Genomic DNA, 19,339 nt, shown 5'->3' with positions numbered 1-19,339 from the left:
GATGTCAGGTATCTCTAGTTGAATGGCAACTACACTGTCATAGTCAGGACCAGAAATCGAATTCGTGGTCTGAGTGTTTTATTAAGAATGCTCTTCTAAGATGCCAGTTGTGATGTGGACAAACAGACTTGGCTTATAACGGAGAGGGTAATTGTGGCACAGGATTCTCTGAAAGGTCTTGTTTCTTTAGAAGTCAGTGATTAGAGGTTTCCTATACCCGGGGTGTTAGAAAGACCAGAGAGTACTCTTGGGTAGCACTTTTGATGTTAACTTAGTTATTAAACCAAAGTCCTTGTGAGATATTTCAGATGCTTAGATGGCTCCTTTCACATTTCCCCAGAAAGAGGCCCATGGAACTAAAAGTCTTTTCCGCCTGGATTTCAAAAGAACATGTCTGATCAAAGCAAAGGCATTCCCTTGATTTAATGCAGGCCACTTTTAAAAATAGCTTTCTTATTTCAATCTCACGACCCATGCTTCGTATCACTGCTAAGACTCACATTGGCCCTTAATGGGGAAATACAGGATTCATGGCAAATTGTTTTTGAAGAGTGTAGGGTAAAACAGAGCAGAATGCAGTCTTGATTAAAGCAGTTCTGGCTTTACTTATTTAGTATTTCCATCCAATATATTTTTTATGTCTCCCGAATGTCATATTTTATGTATGCTTATCATCGGAAGGAGAAATGGTATGGTTTGCTTCAAGTGTGTGTCTATAAACATTCAAGGCCACGCTTTTCAGAATCTCCCTCCTCCACATAAAGAATTAATTTCTTGCTTATACGTCCTTGCCAAAGATATTCGAGTTCACCTTCCTTGGACTGGATGGTCACACTCTATATGAACTGTAGGTGACTTCGGAGACACATGTAACGCTCTCATCTTAAACTGATCCATCCCCTCAAGAATGATGTGCCTGTTTACCTGACTGCCAGTGGTCCTCCATGTTATCAATGAATGTTTCTTGAGAACCTGGAATGAATGCAATTTGATTTTGGGCTTGCAAGACCAATGCTCCGTGAAAGCACAGAAAACAGCTCCAGTGATAGGGTTGTCGCTTGTGTTGGTGCAGGTGCTTCATCATGGAGGACAGGGGTTACCTGGTGGCACATCCGACCCTCATTGACCCCAAGGGCCACGCGCCTGTGGAGCAGCAGCACATCACCCACAAGGTATTTGTCGCAACGCGGGTAGCTCAATTCTCCCGCAGCCTGCGGCTCATTAATGACGTGGCCTGTGTCTTCTGCTTGGCCTTCTCAGGAGCCCCTGGTGGCAAATGACATCCTGAACCACCCCAACTTCGTCAAGAAAAACCTGTGCAACAGCTTCAGTGACAGGACGGTACAGAGGTTTTACAAGTTCAACACTAGCCTCGTGGTAAGTCTGCTCCTTAACACTGGCATTCCTTCCCACTGTGGAATGTAAAGTAGAATAACGGTGATGGTTATCTTACTCTTGGCTGTTCCATTGAGTTGAAATTATAGGGTGGTAGGACAGGACCCGAGTCCAGCCCCGCAGTGTGACAATGGTGGGATGTAAAGCCCAGAGGAGAGAAGTGACTGTTGCGAGTGCTCCCACCGGGTATTTTGTTTCAGTGTCGTTTGCTTAAAGACACTGAACGTCTGCTGACATCTCCCCCTCTCTTGTCTGAATACATGCGGCACCGTGTTTCTCTCTTCCTGTCTTCTAGACATCACCCCGTCTTCTGAAATTTGTTAAGCTAACTTAGGTCAGCTCTTGGTCTTCCATCCTGTGAGATGGAGGTTCTCATGTTCATCACCCAAAAGTCCTTTCTTTTCTTTAGCTTAGAATTCTCTATGATGTGAGGTACTGCAAACGTACCTAAATATAATTACCGATCTTGAGAGTTTTCTTACCAATTTGTAAGTAATCCTAGCCGGGCGAGCACTAAAATGGTTAACGTTGGAACCAACATTCGAAACAAAAAGTTATCCAAAAGAAGAAAGCTTTTTTTTTTTTTTCAATATATTTTATTGATTTTTACAGAGAGGAAGGGAGAGAGATAGAGAGCTAGAAATGTCAATGAGAGAGAAACATCAACCAGCTGCCTCCTGCACACCCCACACCGGGGATGTGCCCGCAATCAACGTACATGCCCCTGACCAGAATCGAACCTGGGACCTTTCAGTCCGCAGACTGACACTTTCTCTACCACTGAGCCAAACCGGTTTCGGCAAGAAAGCTTTTTATTTAAAATAGATATTTACATCACCAAATGTATAATTAAAATTGATTTTAAAAGATATGATGGCTTAAGTGAAAATCCTAATTCTACTTAGTATCCAAAAAAGCAACAGCAAAAACAGTTTTCTGGAGGAACAGAAGAATTTTTTTAATGAATATGTGAAAAGGAGAGTGTGTTCAGAACAAGGAAAGTGTTATTACTCCGTTCAGAGCCCATGTCATTCCGAGGAGAGTGCTCTCCAGAGGGATGTTGAAAACCTGAGCGTAATCTGAGGGAAGCTGCCAGGGAAGATTGTCCTATGAAAGTCTAACTTCCCCGGTATCTATTATCATTTGTACAAAGATTTCCTGAGACAAAGGCAGGACATCTTTTAACGAAATACAGTGATGGGCAAAAAAAATAGGTTTATAGCTGTTCACATGGAAAATAATACAATAATTAATAATCATGCAAGAATAAACTGTATGTTTTATGTACTCACAGCTGTAAACCTACTTTTGCCAACCCCTGTATGAATTAGGATAATTTCTTATTGGCATCAGTTATTCCAAAATGGACCAGGAGCATTCCTGGCAATGGGAGCTAACAGGATGCAAAGCCTATACTATTGCTCATACTGTAGAGGCGGGCATTTTCCAGGCAATGGAAAATTTGCCTGGACCTCTAAGAGCACATTCAGTGCCGTGGCTCTCAGTTAGGCTTATCCTCACCACGCACATGTAGGGATGCTGGCATGGAAACAAGCGCGCCTTTAAATCATTGGCCGACAGCATAGGCTACACGTGGAGGCAAAAACGGCCATACTCTGTGTTACAATGACACCTTTGAGTCTTTGATTTTCTAATATGGTGACAAAGTTGGCAGTTCAAGAAACTGGCTATCACACTTTCTTGTTATAGAACGAAGAAAAGGGTGCTTGCTTTACTTGAATTGTTTAACTATTCTGGAAGCAGGGCCCCGGCCTCTTAAAGAGGCTTTGGTTTTAAAATAATCTTATTATTCTAAAAGAACAGATGTTTATTATCTAAAGGAAAAGGGGTAAATGCCTGTTTTCGGATTATTTAGGTTTGCCTTTGAATTAATTCCAAACTATTCCTTACCGGAGAGTTGTCTTTCATTGCTTCTTGCATTTATTTTCATTTTATGATATATTATATTAGTGTGAGTTAAAAAAGAAAAGAACAGATTCTAAAAACAACCATGAAAAATTTTATTTTATAATTAAGGCTAAAAGAATAAATGATGTAAATACAGCTGTTAAAGGAGCATTATCTGCGATGGGATTGTAAATAATTTTTAGTTTCTAGCTTTTTAACATGACAATGTCCTGCTTTTGTAATCAGAGACAAAGTGTGATTGTAAGCTATTTTCAGCAGATGGCTCAGAGGTCGTGGTAGGGCTGAGTCTTTGCATTGTTTTCTGTCACTTTTGACACCTCGGTTGTCTGCAGGGGGATTTGACGAACCTTGTGCATGGCAGCCACTGTTCAAAGTACAGACTGGCAAGGATCCCGGAAACCAACGCGTTTGTGGGCATTGTCAACGAAACGTGCGACTCCCTTGCCTTCTGTGCTTGCAGCATGGTGGACCGGCTCTGCCTCAACTGTCACCGGTAAGAATGCTCTGGGTCCTAAGTCTCTGTTTATCATGCTGTTGAATAATTTCACTGATGCCAGTCATTCCGAAGTGGCATCTGTAAAATAAACAGAAATCGCTGTGTGTGTCCTAGAGAAAAGAAAAGTCCTGGTTACAGAAGCATTTAGAGCTGTGTTGTTTGCAGCAGCCTTATCCAAAGAGCAGTGGGTTGAGGCCGATTGTGTATCTAAACTTTTGGTCATCTTTTCGTTGTTACTACCCATTTTAACTAGCTCCAGTGCTGTTTGGTTTGTTTTGCTTCCCCTGGTATGTGAACAACATGTCATTTATTATTGACCTTCTGCATAGTAACTTTCTCTTGGCTTTTCAGAATGGAACAAAACGAATGTGAATGTCCCTGCGAGTGCCCTCTGGAGGTCAATGAGTGTACTGGCAACCTCACCAATGCAGAAAACAGGTAAAAAATTTTATGTACTCTATATGGGGTGTTTCCCAAAAAGTTTGTACATACTTTAACAACTGATAGCTCAGTTTTGAGACTGAAATGTATTTTAACAAATACTGCCTTTATTATTCAAAGTATATGTATACATTTTTTGGCACAATATATATGCTGCGAGTCTTGTTTATAGATTTGTTTGGGGTTGGGGTATAAGAAGATGATTCACTCTTCTGATTTAACTGTTCTGTGAGCCAAAAAAAAAGTAGATTTTTCAGATCCAAAACTGATACTCCATAAGCCTTTTATTTATCCACCAGGTTTAAGCTCCATAGCGCCTTAAAATGAGGTCCACTTCCAGGCTTAAATGTAAATGCTGTGGAAGATTGACAGTATATGTGCTATACACAAAAAATACGAGACTGTTACTGGCATGTACCAAGTGCCTACCCCATGGCAGTTATTTTATGTACATTAAGTCACTTAGTTTTTGAATTAACTGTGATAGATACGTAGGTATATTTTTTATGCACACATGACATAGCATTATTTATGCTAATTACAAATTTTAAGACTAGTTAAATAAATTGCGGTAAGTCCCTGTTCAAGAACTTAAAAGGAGGAATATTGTGTGTATGCATATTAGTACAGTTGACCCTTGAACAAAGCAGGGGTTGGGGCAGCACCCCCACACACAGAAAAATCTGTGTATAATTTTTAACTCCCGCCCTAAACAGTTTGGCTCAGTGGATAGAGCATAGGCCTGCAGACTGAAAGGTCCCAGGTTCAATTCCAGTCAAGAATTTGGTTGGGCACATCCCTAGTAAGGAGTGTGTAGGAGGCAGCTGGCCTATGTTTCTCTCTCATCGATGTTTCTGACTTTCTATCCCTCTCCTTCTTCCTTCCTCTCTGTAAAAAAAAATCAATAAAATATATTTAAGAAAAACAAAAAACTTTTGACTCCCCAAAAAAACATAGTTGTCCCTTGATATATGTGGGTGATTGGTTCCAGGATCCCTCACGGACACCAAAATCCACAGACGCTGAAGTCCACTGTATAGAATGCCATAGAACAATGCAGAAAGTCAGCCCTCTGTGTGTATAGACTCCCAGCTACAGATCAAAAACAAGACAGATATTTACTGAAAAAAGTCTCATGTAGTCTCATGTATAAGTGGACCCATGTAGTTCAAGCCTATGTGTTCAAGGGTCAGCTGTATATATGTATTTAGGACACATGTGTCAAACACAAGGCCCGCGGGCCAAATCCGTCCCGCCAGGCCTTGCAATGTGGCCCGCACCGCGCTGTCATCACTGCACTCCGCTGCGTTTCCATCACAATGACAGTTTATGACTGTTCAGTAAACCATTTGGCCCGCGATTTAAGCTGGATTTTAGATTTTGGCCCCTTCTCTGATTGAGTTCGACACCCCTAATTTAGGAATAGAATAAAAGTATAAAAGGACCCCCATTAAACCAACAGCAGTGGTTACTTCTGAAAAGTAAGATTTAGAATGGTGAGTGAGGGGAGGTAACATCCATTTTTTATTTTGTGTGTTCCTATTTTGTTGAATATTTATGCTTTCCTATTTTTTTTAATATTTCTTTTGTACGTAAAGATGAACAAATTGAAGCTCAGAATAGTTTAGTGATTGGCCCAAGATTTTATACAGCGAAGTGGCAAAGCCAGGATTCAAACTCAGATCTGTCTGACACCGTAGGGGCCAGGGCATGATGAGCTTGGCATGTACATGATCCTAACCTCCAGACTTGCTCCTGAATAGAAACCCAAGCTGCGAGGTCCACCAGGAGCCAGTGACATACACAGCCACGGACCCTGGCCTGCAAGATGCTCTTCACCAGTGTGTCAACAGCAGGTGCAGTCAGAGGATGGAGAGCGGGTGAGCAGGGCCCAGGGGTACTTTCATGTCACTGTGAGGTTTGGGGAGTAGAACCCAGTAAAGGATAGAGACCAGCAGCCTCACCAAGCTTTTCCAGCTGGTACTTATTATTCGTCTTCTTGATGTTTTAAAAAGTAGTATCTATTTATTTTTTCAGATCCAAAACTGATACTCCATAAGCCTTTTATTTATCCACCAGGTTTAAGCTCATCCAGGTTTCACATGTTACAGCTACTTGGCATTTGTACCGTATATGACAAATGGGTGGGAAAGTTATTCTTGAGATAAAGTGTGAAAATAAATCAGTGAGGGGACGTGGCGTGAAGAAGCAAGGAGGCGGGACAGGGCTCCAGAACCTGGCAGTCAAGGTTCTATGTGTGATGCATTAAAGCTTATCCATTTTATCTCTTAGAAAGCAGATATGCCTCCTGGTGGTTTTGAGAACTGAGAATTGTGTCCTCTTCTCCCTCCACCTGCTCCCTAGGGTGTTTGGAACTAGATAGAATGGGTACAGAGGCTGTGGTAACTAAAGGGGTGGGAGTGGGGTGATGCGTTTATTACATAGAGAGCTGCACGTCCATTTGATAGAACAGTTAGTCGGTAGAAAGGGCAGCCAGTTCTACTTTGGGTGTAGCTTTTGGCAGAGGAATGGTAGGAATAAATTGAGATGTTACACAGTAACCAAAAGTCAACTAAGTTTGAGAAATACTGAATATATTCTTTTAGAGCCATAGTACACTTAACTTATTAAAAGCTCTAAGAAATTGGCGGTAAGAAAATCTGTTTAACTCACCTCTATTTCCCAAAGTTATTTAACCATATTTTTCTTCCTTCTTTTTTATTTTATTTTATTCTTTTATGACCATACACTTGGATGGTGTTAGGCCAAAGTCCAACAAATCTTGGGGCCACTCAGTCTTTTAAGAAGATTTTAAATAATCCGCACTCATCCATGCTGCATGGATTGCATTTCATGGTTGGATTCATAGAGAGCAGTTTTCTTTCTCTCATTTCCAAGTTGTTGAGGGACAGAAGGCAGGTTATTGCTATTCTCGTTTTATAAGGAAAGGAAGCTGATACTCCAGGAGTCAGAGCACTAGTAAGCAATGGGCATCTGGAGAGCTGGATGCCCAGGCTCACGTGCCCTCCCGCCTGGCACTGTTTCCTGGCACACTCAGCCTCGTCTCTCTGGCAGGGACTGCTTTGGTGTGCTGGACTGTGAGTGGTGCATGGTGGACAGCGATGGGAAGACACACCTGGACAAAGCCTACTGTGCGCCTCAGAAAGAATGCTTTGGGGGAATTGTGGGAGCCAAGAGTCCCTACACTGATGACATGGGAGCCATAGGTATGTTTGTTGGGAACCCAGAATAATTCCATTCTTGAGTACACATTTTCCTGTCTTTATAAAGGACAGAAATCTTAACGCGATCCTCTACGCCGCCTCCCTGATTCCTTTGCCAATAGTTTTTCATTACAAAACCAAGGCCGCTGATTACCTCCAAAGCTGGTGAGATAATTCTGTGCAGAGTGAGCAGCCGCCGGCCCTGCCAGGTTTTGCAAGCCTGGAATTCATTCTCATAAAGCGTGCTCTGATAAATGTCAGGCCTGATCTCCGCATGGCTGAACCCCAGGGTTTGTTTCAGTGTGAGTCCCAGCTGTCAGAAGCACAGGGCCGGCCAATGGCGGGTGGAGGGACCGCCACACATCCATTTCCCTCACAGCGTTTGCAGAGCTAGAAGTCCTATGGCCACAAGTCATTATTTAGGGCCAGTGAGGTCAACAGAAGCCAGAGCTATGACCCAATGCAGCTGGAGTAGCTTAGAGTGGAGGACAGGATCACTGTAGGGAAGAAATCCCCTGGGATTGGGCTCCAAGACCTCAAAAATACTACCTGCACCCCACAGTGAGATCCCCTCAGTATCTTCACGGAGTTAGCACAAATGCCTAAGGCTTAGCTGTCAGAAGAGGCAAATATTTAAGCCTTTAGTGAATACCTTGTCTATTAGCAACTCCCTACATAGACCATCAGTAGAAGAAATGCTCTAAGGTGAGGATCGGTCCTGAGCTCATGTATGACCGCTGAGCCAGGTTACACACAGTGAGTGTGACTTCGTTCTAAGTCACTTTGTATAACTACCTGTAGTTTTCTGCCTAAAAAGTGCAAAGGGTGGCCCTAGCTGGTTTAGTACAGTGGATAGAGCGTCGGCCTGTGGACTGAAGGGTCCCGGGTTCAATTCTGGTCAAAAGCTCGGTGGCAGGCTCAGTTGCAAGCTTGATCCCCAGTAGGAGGCGTATAGGAGGCAATTGATCAATGTTTCTCTCTCATGGAAGTTTCTAATTCTCTATCCTTTTCCCTTCCTCTCTATAAAATCAATAAAATATATTTAAAAATTTAAAAATAAATAAAAAGAGAAAAGGTTTCCTTAAAGCAGCAAATGCCAACCTTTCAGACTGCACAGACCACCAGTGGTCCACAGACCACTGGTTGGCAACCAGTGTTTTAAAGGAAACCCACAAGCTTTGAAATGTGGGATCTTTTTAAACACATATTGGTTATACTGGTGCTATTTATGCCTGTGAATTCGGTCACATGACCCCAAAGAACCCACCTTGCCCTCACCCCTCTTACCTCTCTTCCAATAGCAGCCCCACCCCAGGGAGTTGGGCTCCCAACACTGGCCACCGCCTGTTTAAGTGGTTCTCATGTACTCCTTTTACTAGCTCTTGCTAATTGTGTTCTGACTCGGTTAAAATTTAATTTGAGAGCCAGGAATTAACCGAAGTCACCGCTCCCACGTTCTTGTGGGTCCTCTTTGAGGAGTTCAGAGCTGAGAGCAGCTCTCCTTGCCCTCCCCAGACTCCTCCCCGGTCTGTTCCTGACAAGGGGCATCTGTTTGTTTCCATGAAGGTGATGAGGTGATCACATTGAACATGATTAAAAGTGCCCCCGTGGGCCCCGTGGCCGGAGGCATCATGGGGTGCATCATGGTGCTGGTCCTCGCCGTGTACGCCTACCGCCATCAGATCCACCGCCGGAGCCATCAGCACATGTCTCCTCTGGCCGCTCAAGGTGAGCTCGCAGCGGAAGAATCCCAAAGCTCCCGCAGGGGGCAGCAGCCTCTGCAGATGCTTCCGAGGCCAGAGGATGGTGGCCTGTCATGGGGGGCCTCTGAGCATTTGTAAGAACAGGGCTGCACATACAGCCTCTCCAGAGGGGTGCAGAGCACCCCAAGCCTGCTCAGCTCCTCTGGCCCCTTTTGAGAATCCCCAGGAAATGCCTGGCTCCTCTCCCTTCTTACGCAGCATTTGCCCACCACGCTGCTCTGGAGTAGGCCAGCCTGGGAGCTGGAATGCCGAGGGGGAAACGTTCTTCTTCACTCAGCACAGATGTGTTGCCCTTGATGTTCCCAAAACCCTGGCCAACCACAGATGCCACAGATCGCTATGGGCAAGACCAGGGATCATTCTGTTGTTGTTGTCTATTTTATTATACACGGAGTGGCCAGATGATGATGATCTCTGCATGCCTAATAATCTGGCCACTCGGTGTACTTCTCTTGAGCACCTCATTTATTTGATATCAAAGATACTATAAATCGTGAACCTGATCAGTTTTCCCCTTTGCACTGGCTGACAGAAAGCTCAGGGCAAATAGGTGATCAATCTCCAGCAAAAGTCCAGAATACTTCTGGTACCCATTTGAGATACAAATACACTGAATGGCCAGAGAATTGTGCGTTCAGAGATCATCATCATCTGGCCACTCGGTGTATATTTTGTGAATGAACACACATTCAAAGGAATAGTCCCATCTCTTAAGACAGGATAGGTAACTGAAGCAGAGGTATAAAATGATCAGTCTGTAATTACTGCTTCCATACCAAGAGTTAGACATGGTATCTGTGTTCCTTTGCAAGAGACAAAACCATTCAACGGCTACACGCACATGCGCGCGCACAAACACACACACACACACACACACACACATCACACACCCCTCCCCAACCCATTCCGAAAAACTCCCAGGATGTGCTCACTGGGCTGTATGGAGCTGAGGATGATCCACTTTCTTCCTGGACCGGGTCAGGAGCCACCGAGCTCGCCTGGCAGCCAGAAACACAGGGGGCATTGGCCGGTTTGACTGTGGCTACCATCCTGATGGGGGATCGTGGGGTAATGCTGCCCGATTCAGTGACAGGGCTAACCACCAGGCTCTCGCCCCTCGATGGCAGCGGGTGGCTGTCATCCAGAGTTGCCTTATGCCTGACCTTTCATAAGATGGTGCAGCACCATTTTATCAGCTTGGTTGGCTGGGGTTTGAGAGTGCTTCCTTCTGTTTTGGGTGTTTCAGCAGAGTTCGTCTCTGTCACCTTTTCTTCTCTTCAGAAATCAGTGTCAGGCCCAATTGTTCACTTGTTCTCCCTCTTCTGATTCCTGTTCTCTATTTTTAAAAGGGGGGTATTGGTTTTTCTTTTCCAAAACCGGGTTCTTCTTGATGGAATGCTGTCACCCAGCCATCCAGCGAGCACACTGCGGGGTGTTACAGGCGTTGGTTTTGTTTGATTAAATAGTCATGTTTCTCTCTTTCTAATGACGGGTAGAAATGTCAGTGCGTATGTCCAACCTGGAGAATGACAGAGATGAAAGGGACGAAGACAGCCACGAAGACAGAGGCATCAGTGAGTACCCCGCTGCCTCGCGCAGAGGTGTCAGCAGGAGGCTAATCCGGAATAAATATTCCTTTTTATATCCTTTTGGCTTGTATTAAAATTTTAAGAAGCTTTGACATGATGTGGTCTTTCCCGCCCCCCTGTTTTTATTAGGAATACGTGTAGGTGTTTGCTTTGTTTTAGGAAATCTCAAAAGATTTCATGGTGTTCTTTTTGGGATTCATTGCTTGGGCCTCGCCCTTCTCACCCTTACATTTCTTCCTCCTCCTCATTACTGTCCAGCATAATGTATTAGAAAGGGAAGAGTCCCGGATGCATTTTCTTTAATCCCTAAGCTAATGCATATAACTCGGGGCAAGGGGCAGCTCTTTATCAAAAAAGAACTCTAGCTGAAACCGGTTTGGCTCAATGGATAGAGCATGAGCCTGCGTACTGAAAGGTCCCAGGTTCAATTCCAGTCAAGGGCATGTACATTGGTTGCAGGCACATCCCCATGGGGGTTGTGCAGGAGGCAGCTGGTCGATGTTTCTCTCTCATCAATGTTTCTAGTTTTTTATCCCTCTTCCTTCCTCTCTGTAAAAAAAAAAACTATATATATGTGTATATATATATATATATATATATATATATACACATATATATAGTTGTTTTTTTTTTCTTAAGGTTTGAGCAAAGACAGCAGGCTAATTTTTAAGTTCATACTTTTGTATGGCCTGCAAATGATGTTATAAATATCCAGATGGCCCCTGGCAGATAGAAGGTTCCCCACCCCTGACTTAGAGCCCATCTTCTTGATGCCTGTGGAACTAGGAACTGCTCCCTACCCCAGTTCTAACACCAGCTCCCCTAATCCTCAGATTTTTTTTTTTTTAATTACACATTCTAACTCTCCTCAGAGCAACCCAAACCTATAAGTGAGCCTGTTCAGAGTACATGTCCTTGATACAATAAGGACATGGCATAGGAGTGACTCGCTGTCCTTGTCCTCCACAGTCAGCAATACCCGGTTCATAGCCGCTGTCATGGAGCGGCACGCGCACAGCCCGGAGAGGAGGCGTCGCTACTGGGGCCGCTCGGGAACCGAGAGTGATCACGGTAAGGTCCCGCTCCCTGCACGCGGGCCTGCGGGCCCCGGGGAACCCTGCGGGCCAGCACCCATCCCCACTCTTCTCTCTCCTTCTGTTCTATGCTCAAGGAAATTATTCTGAATGATTTTTCAAAAAGGCACGTTCCTTCATGACCCTGTCATAAGAGCCCAAGAGTGGGGGTGGCCTTGGTGTGTCTCCTCATTCTCAAGTCCTCTGGGTACACAGCTGGCTTTCACCCTAAATAATGTCTGAGTGAAAGCTTCTCGCCAACCATGTGATTCTCAGTAAATAGGCAGCCTAAATAGGTCCCACCACCCAGTGTTGCCAATTGGCAAACACCAGCATCATCATGGCTCTCCCGGGCACGTACGTTGGGGACAGGGCAAGAGTCCATGCTGTCCTCTGGCATTCCCTGCCCCGGCCTGCAGCCCTGCCTGTGAGACTCTGGGCAAGCTTCATTAAAGAGACAGCATTTACTCTGGGCCTTGATGGGTGAGGGAACAACCTTAGGGACAATGGGACTAGTGGGTACAGTCCTGGAGTTGTACAGAGTCCTCGTAGGATGCTAAGGAGGGCTCCGGGCTGAGCAGGGAAGAGGTGCTGAGTGCCACATGAGCCATGAATCTGTACCACTTCGGTGCTCACCTTCCCAGCCCGGCGTCCAGCTGGCTGTTGTCTTAGAGAGCAGCAGTTTTTATTTTTCAGATGGCTGTTTAATTCTCCAGAAATGTTTATTTTCTCACTAGAATCAGGGTGTGTGTTTTTTTTTAAATGCATGAATAATGCATGTACTTGACTCTGCTCTCTGCACCTCTATCCTGAAAAGGAAAAGAAGAACGTGCCTTCAAACAGAGTGCTCCCACACCTGGGTGAGAAATGCAGGAGTGGGTATTTGTCAAAGCAGCTGATGTGGCCTTTCCCCCAACAGCCAGGTGCTCAGACTCCCTTCGGAAAATGGGAGCTAAGGCTCTGATTGTGAAATGGAGGCTGTTAATTTGAGCTTTGAATGACATTGTTCCCACCAGCGAAATAGGAACATTGCGTTTCTGTGGAGAGTCAAAGCAGAACTTAAATTTTTCTTTCTCTTTGACTTTCTGCCTTTTTTCCCTAAAAACCTTTGAACATTCTATAAATGCATTCTGCCAGACAGTTCTGTGCCTCTTCTCCTTTGAATAATAAAACAGGTTTGAGGCTACTGAAGTTCAACAGAAATAATTTCTTATTCAGCAGAAATACTGAATCCTCTCCCTCCCTCCCTCCCTCTCTTGTCCTCTCTCCCCCTTCCTCCCCCTTATTCTCCCCCAATTGAAATTACTTCAGTACTAAATTGGAATTCTGAGGGACGGTGAGAATGTTCCATTAGCTCGCCCATTGTCTTAGTAAAATGGCATATGAAGCAACAGCTTAGATAAAAGGAGCAGAGCAGTGTCAGTATCTGAAAGCCAAGGAATCCAGCTAAGGGCTTCCTTTCTTTCATTTTTCACAATAATTGGAGCCCTGCTATCCCCAAGGAATGAAAAATAGTTTCTCGTGCAGACAGAATGCAACGCTAAAAGAAGTGGGAGACATTGACATTCCACGTAATTCCAGATGCACTGCCAAATCAATAGCCTTTACCTGCATGTTGTCATATTCCCACACTGGGTCAGTAAAATTGGTGGCATTGAGTTAATGTCCCTATCATGCGTAGACGATAAAGCCGTATGTCCACATTAAAACAAGGATCTACTAATAATCTAATTGTTTTGTCGGCACGCTTCTATTCTAGCTCATCTTTATTGTCCTATATAGGGTGACTGTGTTGCATCTGCTATTTGCTCGGCATGGGGGAGGGGAGGTGTCATTTATGTGAGGCAGCCACGGTGTAGAAGAGCTTACAGGAGAAGGTCAAGCAGAGTTCACTTGGGATCTCACCACTCCATCTCATTACAAGTTGTGAGACTTAGCGAAGCTACTTTGGACCTCAGTTTCCTAATTATGAGAACAGGATTAGAACTTCCGCGCCAGTGAAGTTATGGGGATTAAAGAAAACACTGTATGGCAGGCAGGAACTCAGGTTGACCTCCCCACCTGCATACCCACTCTGCCCTCAAGCAATTTACAGTCCCGGAGTAAGCAGTAAATGAATGCATGTTTCCCTGAGACTGATAAAAGACTGACTGTGACAGCTTCCTTAAAGGAGAGGAACAAAGAAGAAGAAGGTTAGATATTCCTCTCTCATCTGCAGGGGAATCATGGGAGAACCCAGAGGGAAAGTGACATGTGCTGGCCCTTGAACCGGTAGGATTGTAGGACCATGGTTCTTTGCTACTCAGGGAGCATAGTTCAGACTCCCTTCTTGGGGGTCTGATACACAAAAGAAAACTCAAAACAGTAACACAGATACACTTGACTTTTGTGGTACGGTTCAGAACAGTGTTGTGTTCCTAGAATTAAAATTAAATGTTAGCAGACTAACCTTTCAGGCTCCGTTTTTTTATTTAGAAGTATTTAGAGTGACCAACGGAGATCTGTATTTCAGAGGAATCACATTTTAATTTTTGTATTTCGATAAAAAATTCTATTCAAACTAAGAATGGTTTTTGAAAAGTGAAATCATCTTTGTCAATATTCTAAGATCTCCTGGAACAATTGTTTTCAGCACTCAGCTATTGACTGTTATTGTCACAAGCAGGTTAAAACAGTTACTACCTGCCTGTGCTTTTAATTATGTATCTGCTTTACACATTATGTCTCTTGAAGATTCATGTTCTGTCTAATCATCTACTGGCTTTTTTTTTTTTTTTTTTTTTTTTTTTTTTTTTTTAAGATAAAAACTACCAATAATTTGTTCCTTTTGAATCTGTTTTGGTTACCATCTTATTAGAAACTTTATGTATATGTATATTTAGCAACACTTTCTTTTCTTTGTAAGAGGGAAATGTTCCCCAAGTTAAGCAGATTCCAAAACATTCAAAAGGCAAATGCTGAACCTTGAAAATCTGGTCAAAACCTGTATAGTGCAGCAGACCATTGTCTAGAGGTGCAGATACTGTCCTGCAGTTACTCTCTGTGGCCACAAGATGGTGAGTGAGTCCCTGGAGAGACCTCACATCCCTAGTCATCAAGAGAGGTTTCTTAGAAACCATCAGCTAAATACACAAGCAGAATACCAAAGACCAGAAGCCTAATTTGACTCTTCTGTTCTTAATGGACACCTGACCTCCTTCCTGAAACCTTTTTCTTGGTTGAGATCATCTTTGCAGAGCTTTCTCTGCATACACCTTTGGACAGTAAAGAATTTCTTCCTTTGGAAAGTATTGGTAAATATCCTTTTGTGTTTTAAATAGGGCTCCCTCCGTGTGTCGGAGACTGAGTCTTCCTTATTCATCACTGTTCCCCGTGCTCAACAGGGTTGTGTGGCACCACGTGAACAATTAATTAAGTGAGAATATGTGTTTGTCTTTCTCCTGCTTGTCCACAACTTACTTCCTCCCAGCACATTTTTATTAATTATTGAGATAAAGGGAAGCCTACGTTACAGAGGGATTGAGCAAGTTACATAGGATGGCCCCGCAGTGAGTGGTTCACTTTGGAAGGGCCCCTGCTGGGGTTCTCATCAGAAAGCATCAAGAGAAATGGGGGTGCTGCCACATTGCCTTGGGGACATCTGCACCATCCCCACCGCCCTGAGTCTGTGATCAGTCAGGTTCAGAGAATCCTTGGACCCTAAGTCAGAACCCCTGGGCTGGGCCCCGGGAATCCTCAATTGTCTTCCTTATTAGATAAGATTGTTGAATGTCACCACAGATTATTGGGGGGGAAATTAATTGATGCCTTTGTTTTGGGAATATATCGATAATACGTGATTTTTTTTAATTGTGTGAGTATTGTGTGAATATTAGGAGTACAAAGATAAATAAATTCTCGTGTTTTTTTAGAAAGAATTTGCTAATGAACAAGACAGCCCCATACTCTGTTATAACGTGGTGAAATCTAAGATAGTGATATACACAGAATGCTGTTTAAACTCACAGAAGGGAACTGGGCTAGGATTGGAGGGTGTTAGTTGGGGATGCTTCCAGAGAAAACCCTCAAACTGAAACCGGGAGCACAATAGCAGGAGGAGGGATGGTGAGCCAGGCAGATGGACCCCTCTGAGTTTTATATCATGAATGTGAAAATGAATTATCAGTTACTGTGGCTGTGTGCTCGTGACCAGAGACAGAGGCTCCCAGGAGTATGTGGAGGAAAGAAGAAGACAGTGTAGCTCTAAAGGTTGGCCAGAAATAATCAACACAGACACTGCGCTTTGACTAAAACAGGTTTTCCACCTCAGCCCCTTATGTGTAGAGCAAACGGTAATGTAAGCATATGTAGCACTTTGTAACTGAGGTTGGTCTCACAGCTTGTTTTTTTAAATATACTTTTTACTAGAGGCCCGTTGAACAATATTCGTGCAAGAATAGGCCTTCCTTCCCCTGGCTTCGCTCCCTGCCTACCGGGAGCCTGCAAGTCCTCGCTCCCAGCCAGAGTACTGCTCCTGTAGCTCCCTCCACCGTGCCCCCCTCATAGCAGGTGTCCTGCCCCCCCAGCTGCTCTGCGCCTGCATATGCAAATTAACCTGCCATCTTTGTCTGGTTAATTTGTATACTCGATCCTGATTGGCTGTGTGCATGGGGGAGATGTGATCAATTTACATGTTTGTCTATTATTAGGTAAGATTGTTGATAATATTACAGATATTTCCCGTTTTCTCCCTCTTCCCCTCCTCCTACCAGTCCCTATTCTCTCCCCCACACACACATCTTCACTACCCTATTGCCTGTGTCTATGGGCTATGCATATACTAGTATAAGGTCTTTGGTTTATCTCTTCTTGTCATCCCAACCCCACATCGAGTTATGTAAGTCTGTTCCATACCTCCCTTTTTTTGTTGGTCAGTTCCTTTTGTTCATTAGATTCCACAAATAAGTGAGATCATGTGATATTTGTCTTTCTCAGTTTGGCTTATTTCACTTCGCATACTATTTCCAGGTCCATCCATGCTATCCCAAAGAGTCAGAGATCCCTCTTTTATACAGCTGCATAGTATTCCATAGTGTAACTGTCCCACGGCTTTTTTATCCATTCATCTACTGATAGGCACTTGGGCTGTTTCTAAATCTTAGCTATTGTGAATAACGCTGCTATGAACATAGGGGTGCATATATTCTTTCTGATTGGTGTTTTGGGTTTTTAGGATATATCCCCAGAAGTAGGATCGTTGGGTCAAACAGAAGTTCCATTTTTAATTTTTTGAGGAAACTCCCTACTGTTTTCCACAGTGGCTGCACCAGGCTACATTCTACCACACAGTCTTATAATCTAGACCACATGTGTCAAACACAAGGCCCGCGGGCCAAATCCGTCCCGCCAGGCCTTGCAATGTGGCCCGCACCACGCTGTCATCACTGCACTCCGCTGTGTTTCCATCACAGTGACAGTTTATGACTGTTCAGTAAACCATTCGGCCCGCGATTTAGGCTGGATTTTAGATTTTGGCCCCTTCTCTGATTGAGTTCGACACCCCTAATCTAGACACAGCAGTGCCAACACTGAGAAACTAAGACTCTCACTCTGGCTCCCAATCTCTAAGTCTTGAGAGAAGGCATCACAATTTCCCCAGCCTCTAAACCTAGAAATCTTGACCTTATCTGAGAGGTAATAAACTCTTGTCACACATACCAGGTGAGTCCATTCAGTCACTACATCCAGCCCACTCTGCACTTGAAGAGTTTCACGAAGCCCACGGCTGCCCCACGTCAGGTCCTCTCCTCCGGCTGACACACGTCTGATCGCTCTTTCCTTCTGTCCAGCCTCCTGCCTCATTGCCGCAAGGGATCACCTTAACACACGCTACATCTTTGCCATTTGCCTCCCTTGCCCATTGCTAAGTCCTAACTCATAGCTTCGCCCAGTTTTGCTGATTGGGTCCCAGCCTCCCTGTCCAGCCGCATCTCCCACATCGTCCTCCCCGACACCAGGCCTCTCACCACTGGCCGGTCCTCGAGGGCTTTTCCGGCTGCTGTCTGCATAAGCTCGTCAGCCTGTCTGTGGCACATTTCCCCTTCCTTTTCCTAACAAATCCCTCCTGACACCTGGAGTGTCACTTTCACGGGTATCCTACAGTCTTTTCAAAACAGTGTATTGTCCCTTCATTTTCTGTGCTTTGGCGTGACCTTCATGAGGTGAGTTGAACTCACCTTCCCACCTTCTGGCACTCATCCTAACCACAGGACAGGACTGTCCTCAGGTTCCCACACCTCTGTGGCTGTGCCCGTCTGTTCATCTGTTCTTTTGCTCACATCCACTTACCCAACTCCCATTTATCCATGTAAGCCCGACGGAAAGATGAGTTCTACCCTGGCGCTTCCTCATTTCCCCTCCCCCCGCCAGATGTAGTTATTCCCTACTCTCCATTTTAACTATACCTCAGTTATAGCACTTGCCACCATCTGCATTACTGTAAGCCTCGCTTCGTGAATATCTGCCTCCTGAAATCTTTAAGGAAGAAAGATATCTCTTATTTATGTTTTACAGTCTTCCCCCCTTCAGCCCCACTGTGGTCTTCAGTGAATGAGCGATTGAGTTGAGTTGTGTTTATACTTGTTTTATTTCTCAAGCACTAGCTTTTGAGCTCCTTATACAGGGACCAGGTTTCCATCTTGGTATGTCCGGCAGGGGCCTAGGAGGTGCCCAATAGATATTTGTGGCATTGGACCGACTTCACTGATTGTCATTCGGGAAATGTTTCATTGAGGGCAGAGAATTGCCTTTCTCATGTTTGCACGAAAGCACATGTTTTCAACCACCGAACTATCCCCGCCGGGCCGTATGCAGGCACGTCAGTTGCACAGCCACAAATGCGACTAGCACTGCCCACGGGTGAGTGCTGATGGATGCTAACTGTAGATGCAGCGGAAATATTAATGAGCTGTCACTTCTCAAACATTTTAAAGGGGATTTTTGCAATATTTAAAAACATGCCAAGGTTCTTGGAATGGAGTCCTTTGATCAGCAAGGGCATTTTCTTTTGAAATGTGTATGACTTAGAATACCAGAAAGAAATGAATCTTTAAATACAGTGGGCCAGCGCCCACAGAGAACAGTTGACTCCTTTGCTAGTTCCTGGGGGCGGGGGGGGGGGGGGGGGTTTGGGGGGAGGGAGTGGAGTTGGTACTGGAACCTCAGGCAGGCTCGTTAACCTTTCTGATCCTTGCTTCCCTCGACTGTAAAATGGATGTTAAAACGCCTGCCTTGCTGGGGTGCAGGAATGGCATGGCATCCAAGCCTGCGTGGAGCAGGTGTGCAGACAATGGTGGCAACTGTTTTTGTCCTTACTGTTGCATCACATTCAGGTATTTTGAAGCCCAGCTTTGCCCACCGGTCCCCAACTGATCTGAAACCTGTTAGGGTC

At 44.6% G+C, this 19,339-nt stretch overlaps 1 protein-coding gene across 2 annotated transcripts in view; it reads left to right on the top strand.

Moving 5' to 3' along the window:
* CACHD1 (cache domain containing 1) overlaps positions 1 to 19,339 on the top strand; it is a 233,661-nt gene that overhangs the window by 211,728 nt on the left and 2,594 nt on the right. For both annotated transcript variants that reach the window (XM_036444801.2, XM_045584504.1), the window contains 9 exons: positions 1,073 to 1,172; positions 1,261 to 1,377; positions 3,657 to 3,817; positions 4,172 to 4,258; positions 6,025 to 6,141; positions 7,337 to 7,488; positions 9,052 to 9,213; positions 10,745 to 10,822; positions 11,807 to 11,908. In XM_036444801.2, coding sequence (XP_036300694.1) covers positions 1,073 to 1,172; positions 1,261 to 1,377; positions 3,657 to 3,817; positions 4,172 to 4,258; positions 6,025 to 6,141; positions 7,337 to 7,488; positions 9,052 to 9,213; positions 10,745 to 10,822; positions 11,807 to 11,908 — 1,076 coding nt within the window. The remainder of the gene's footprint in view (positions 1 to 1,072; positions 1,173 to 1,260; positions 1,378 to 3,656; positions 3,818 to 4,171; positions 4,259 to 6,024; positions 6,142 to 7,336; positions 7,489 to 9,051; positions 9,214 to 10,744; positions 10,823 to 11,806; positions 11,909 to 19,339) is intronic.

The sequence above is a fragment of the Pipistrellus kuhlii genome, unplaced genomic scaffold (genome assembly GCF_014108245.1).
Source record: "Pipistrellus kuhlii isolate mPipKuh1 unplaced genomic scaffold, mPipKuh1.p scaffold_m20_p_2, whole genome shotgun sequence".
Taxonomy (NCBI): domain Eukaryota; kingdom Metazoa; phylum Chordata; class Mammalia; order Chiroptera; family Vespertilionidae; genus Pipistrellus; species Pipistrellus kuhlii.
This window is presented reverse-complemented; position numbering and strand designations above follow the sequence as displayed.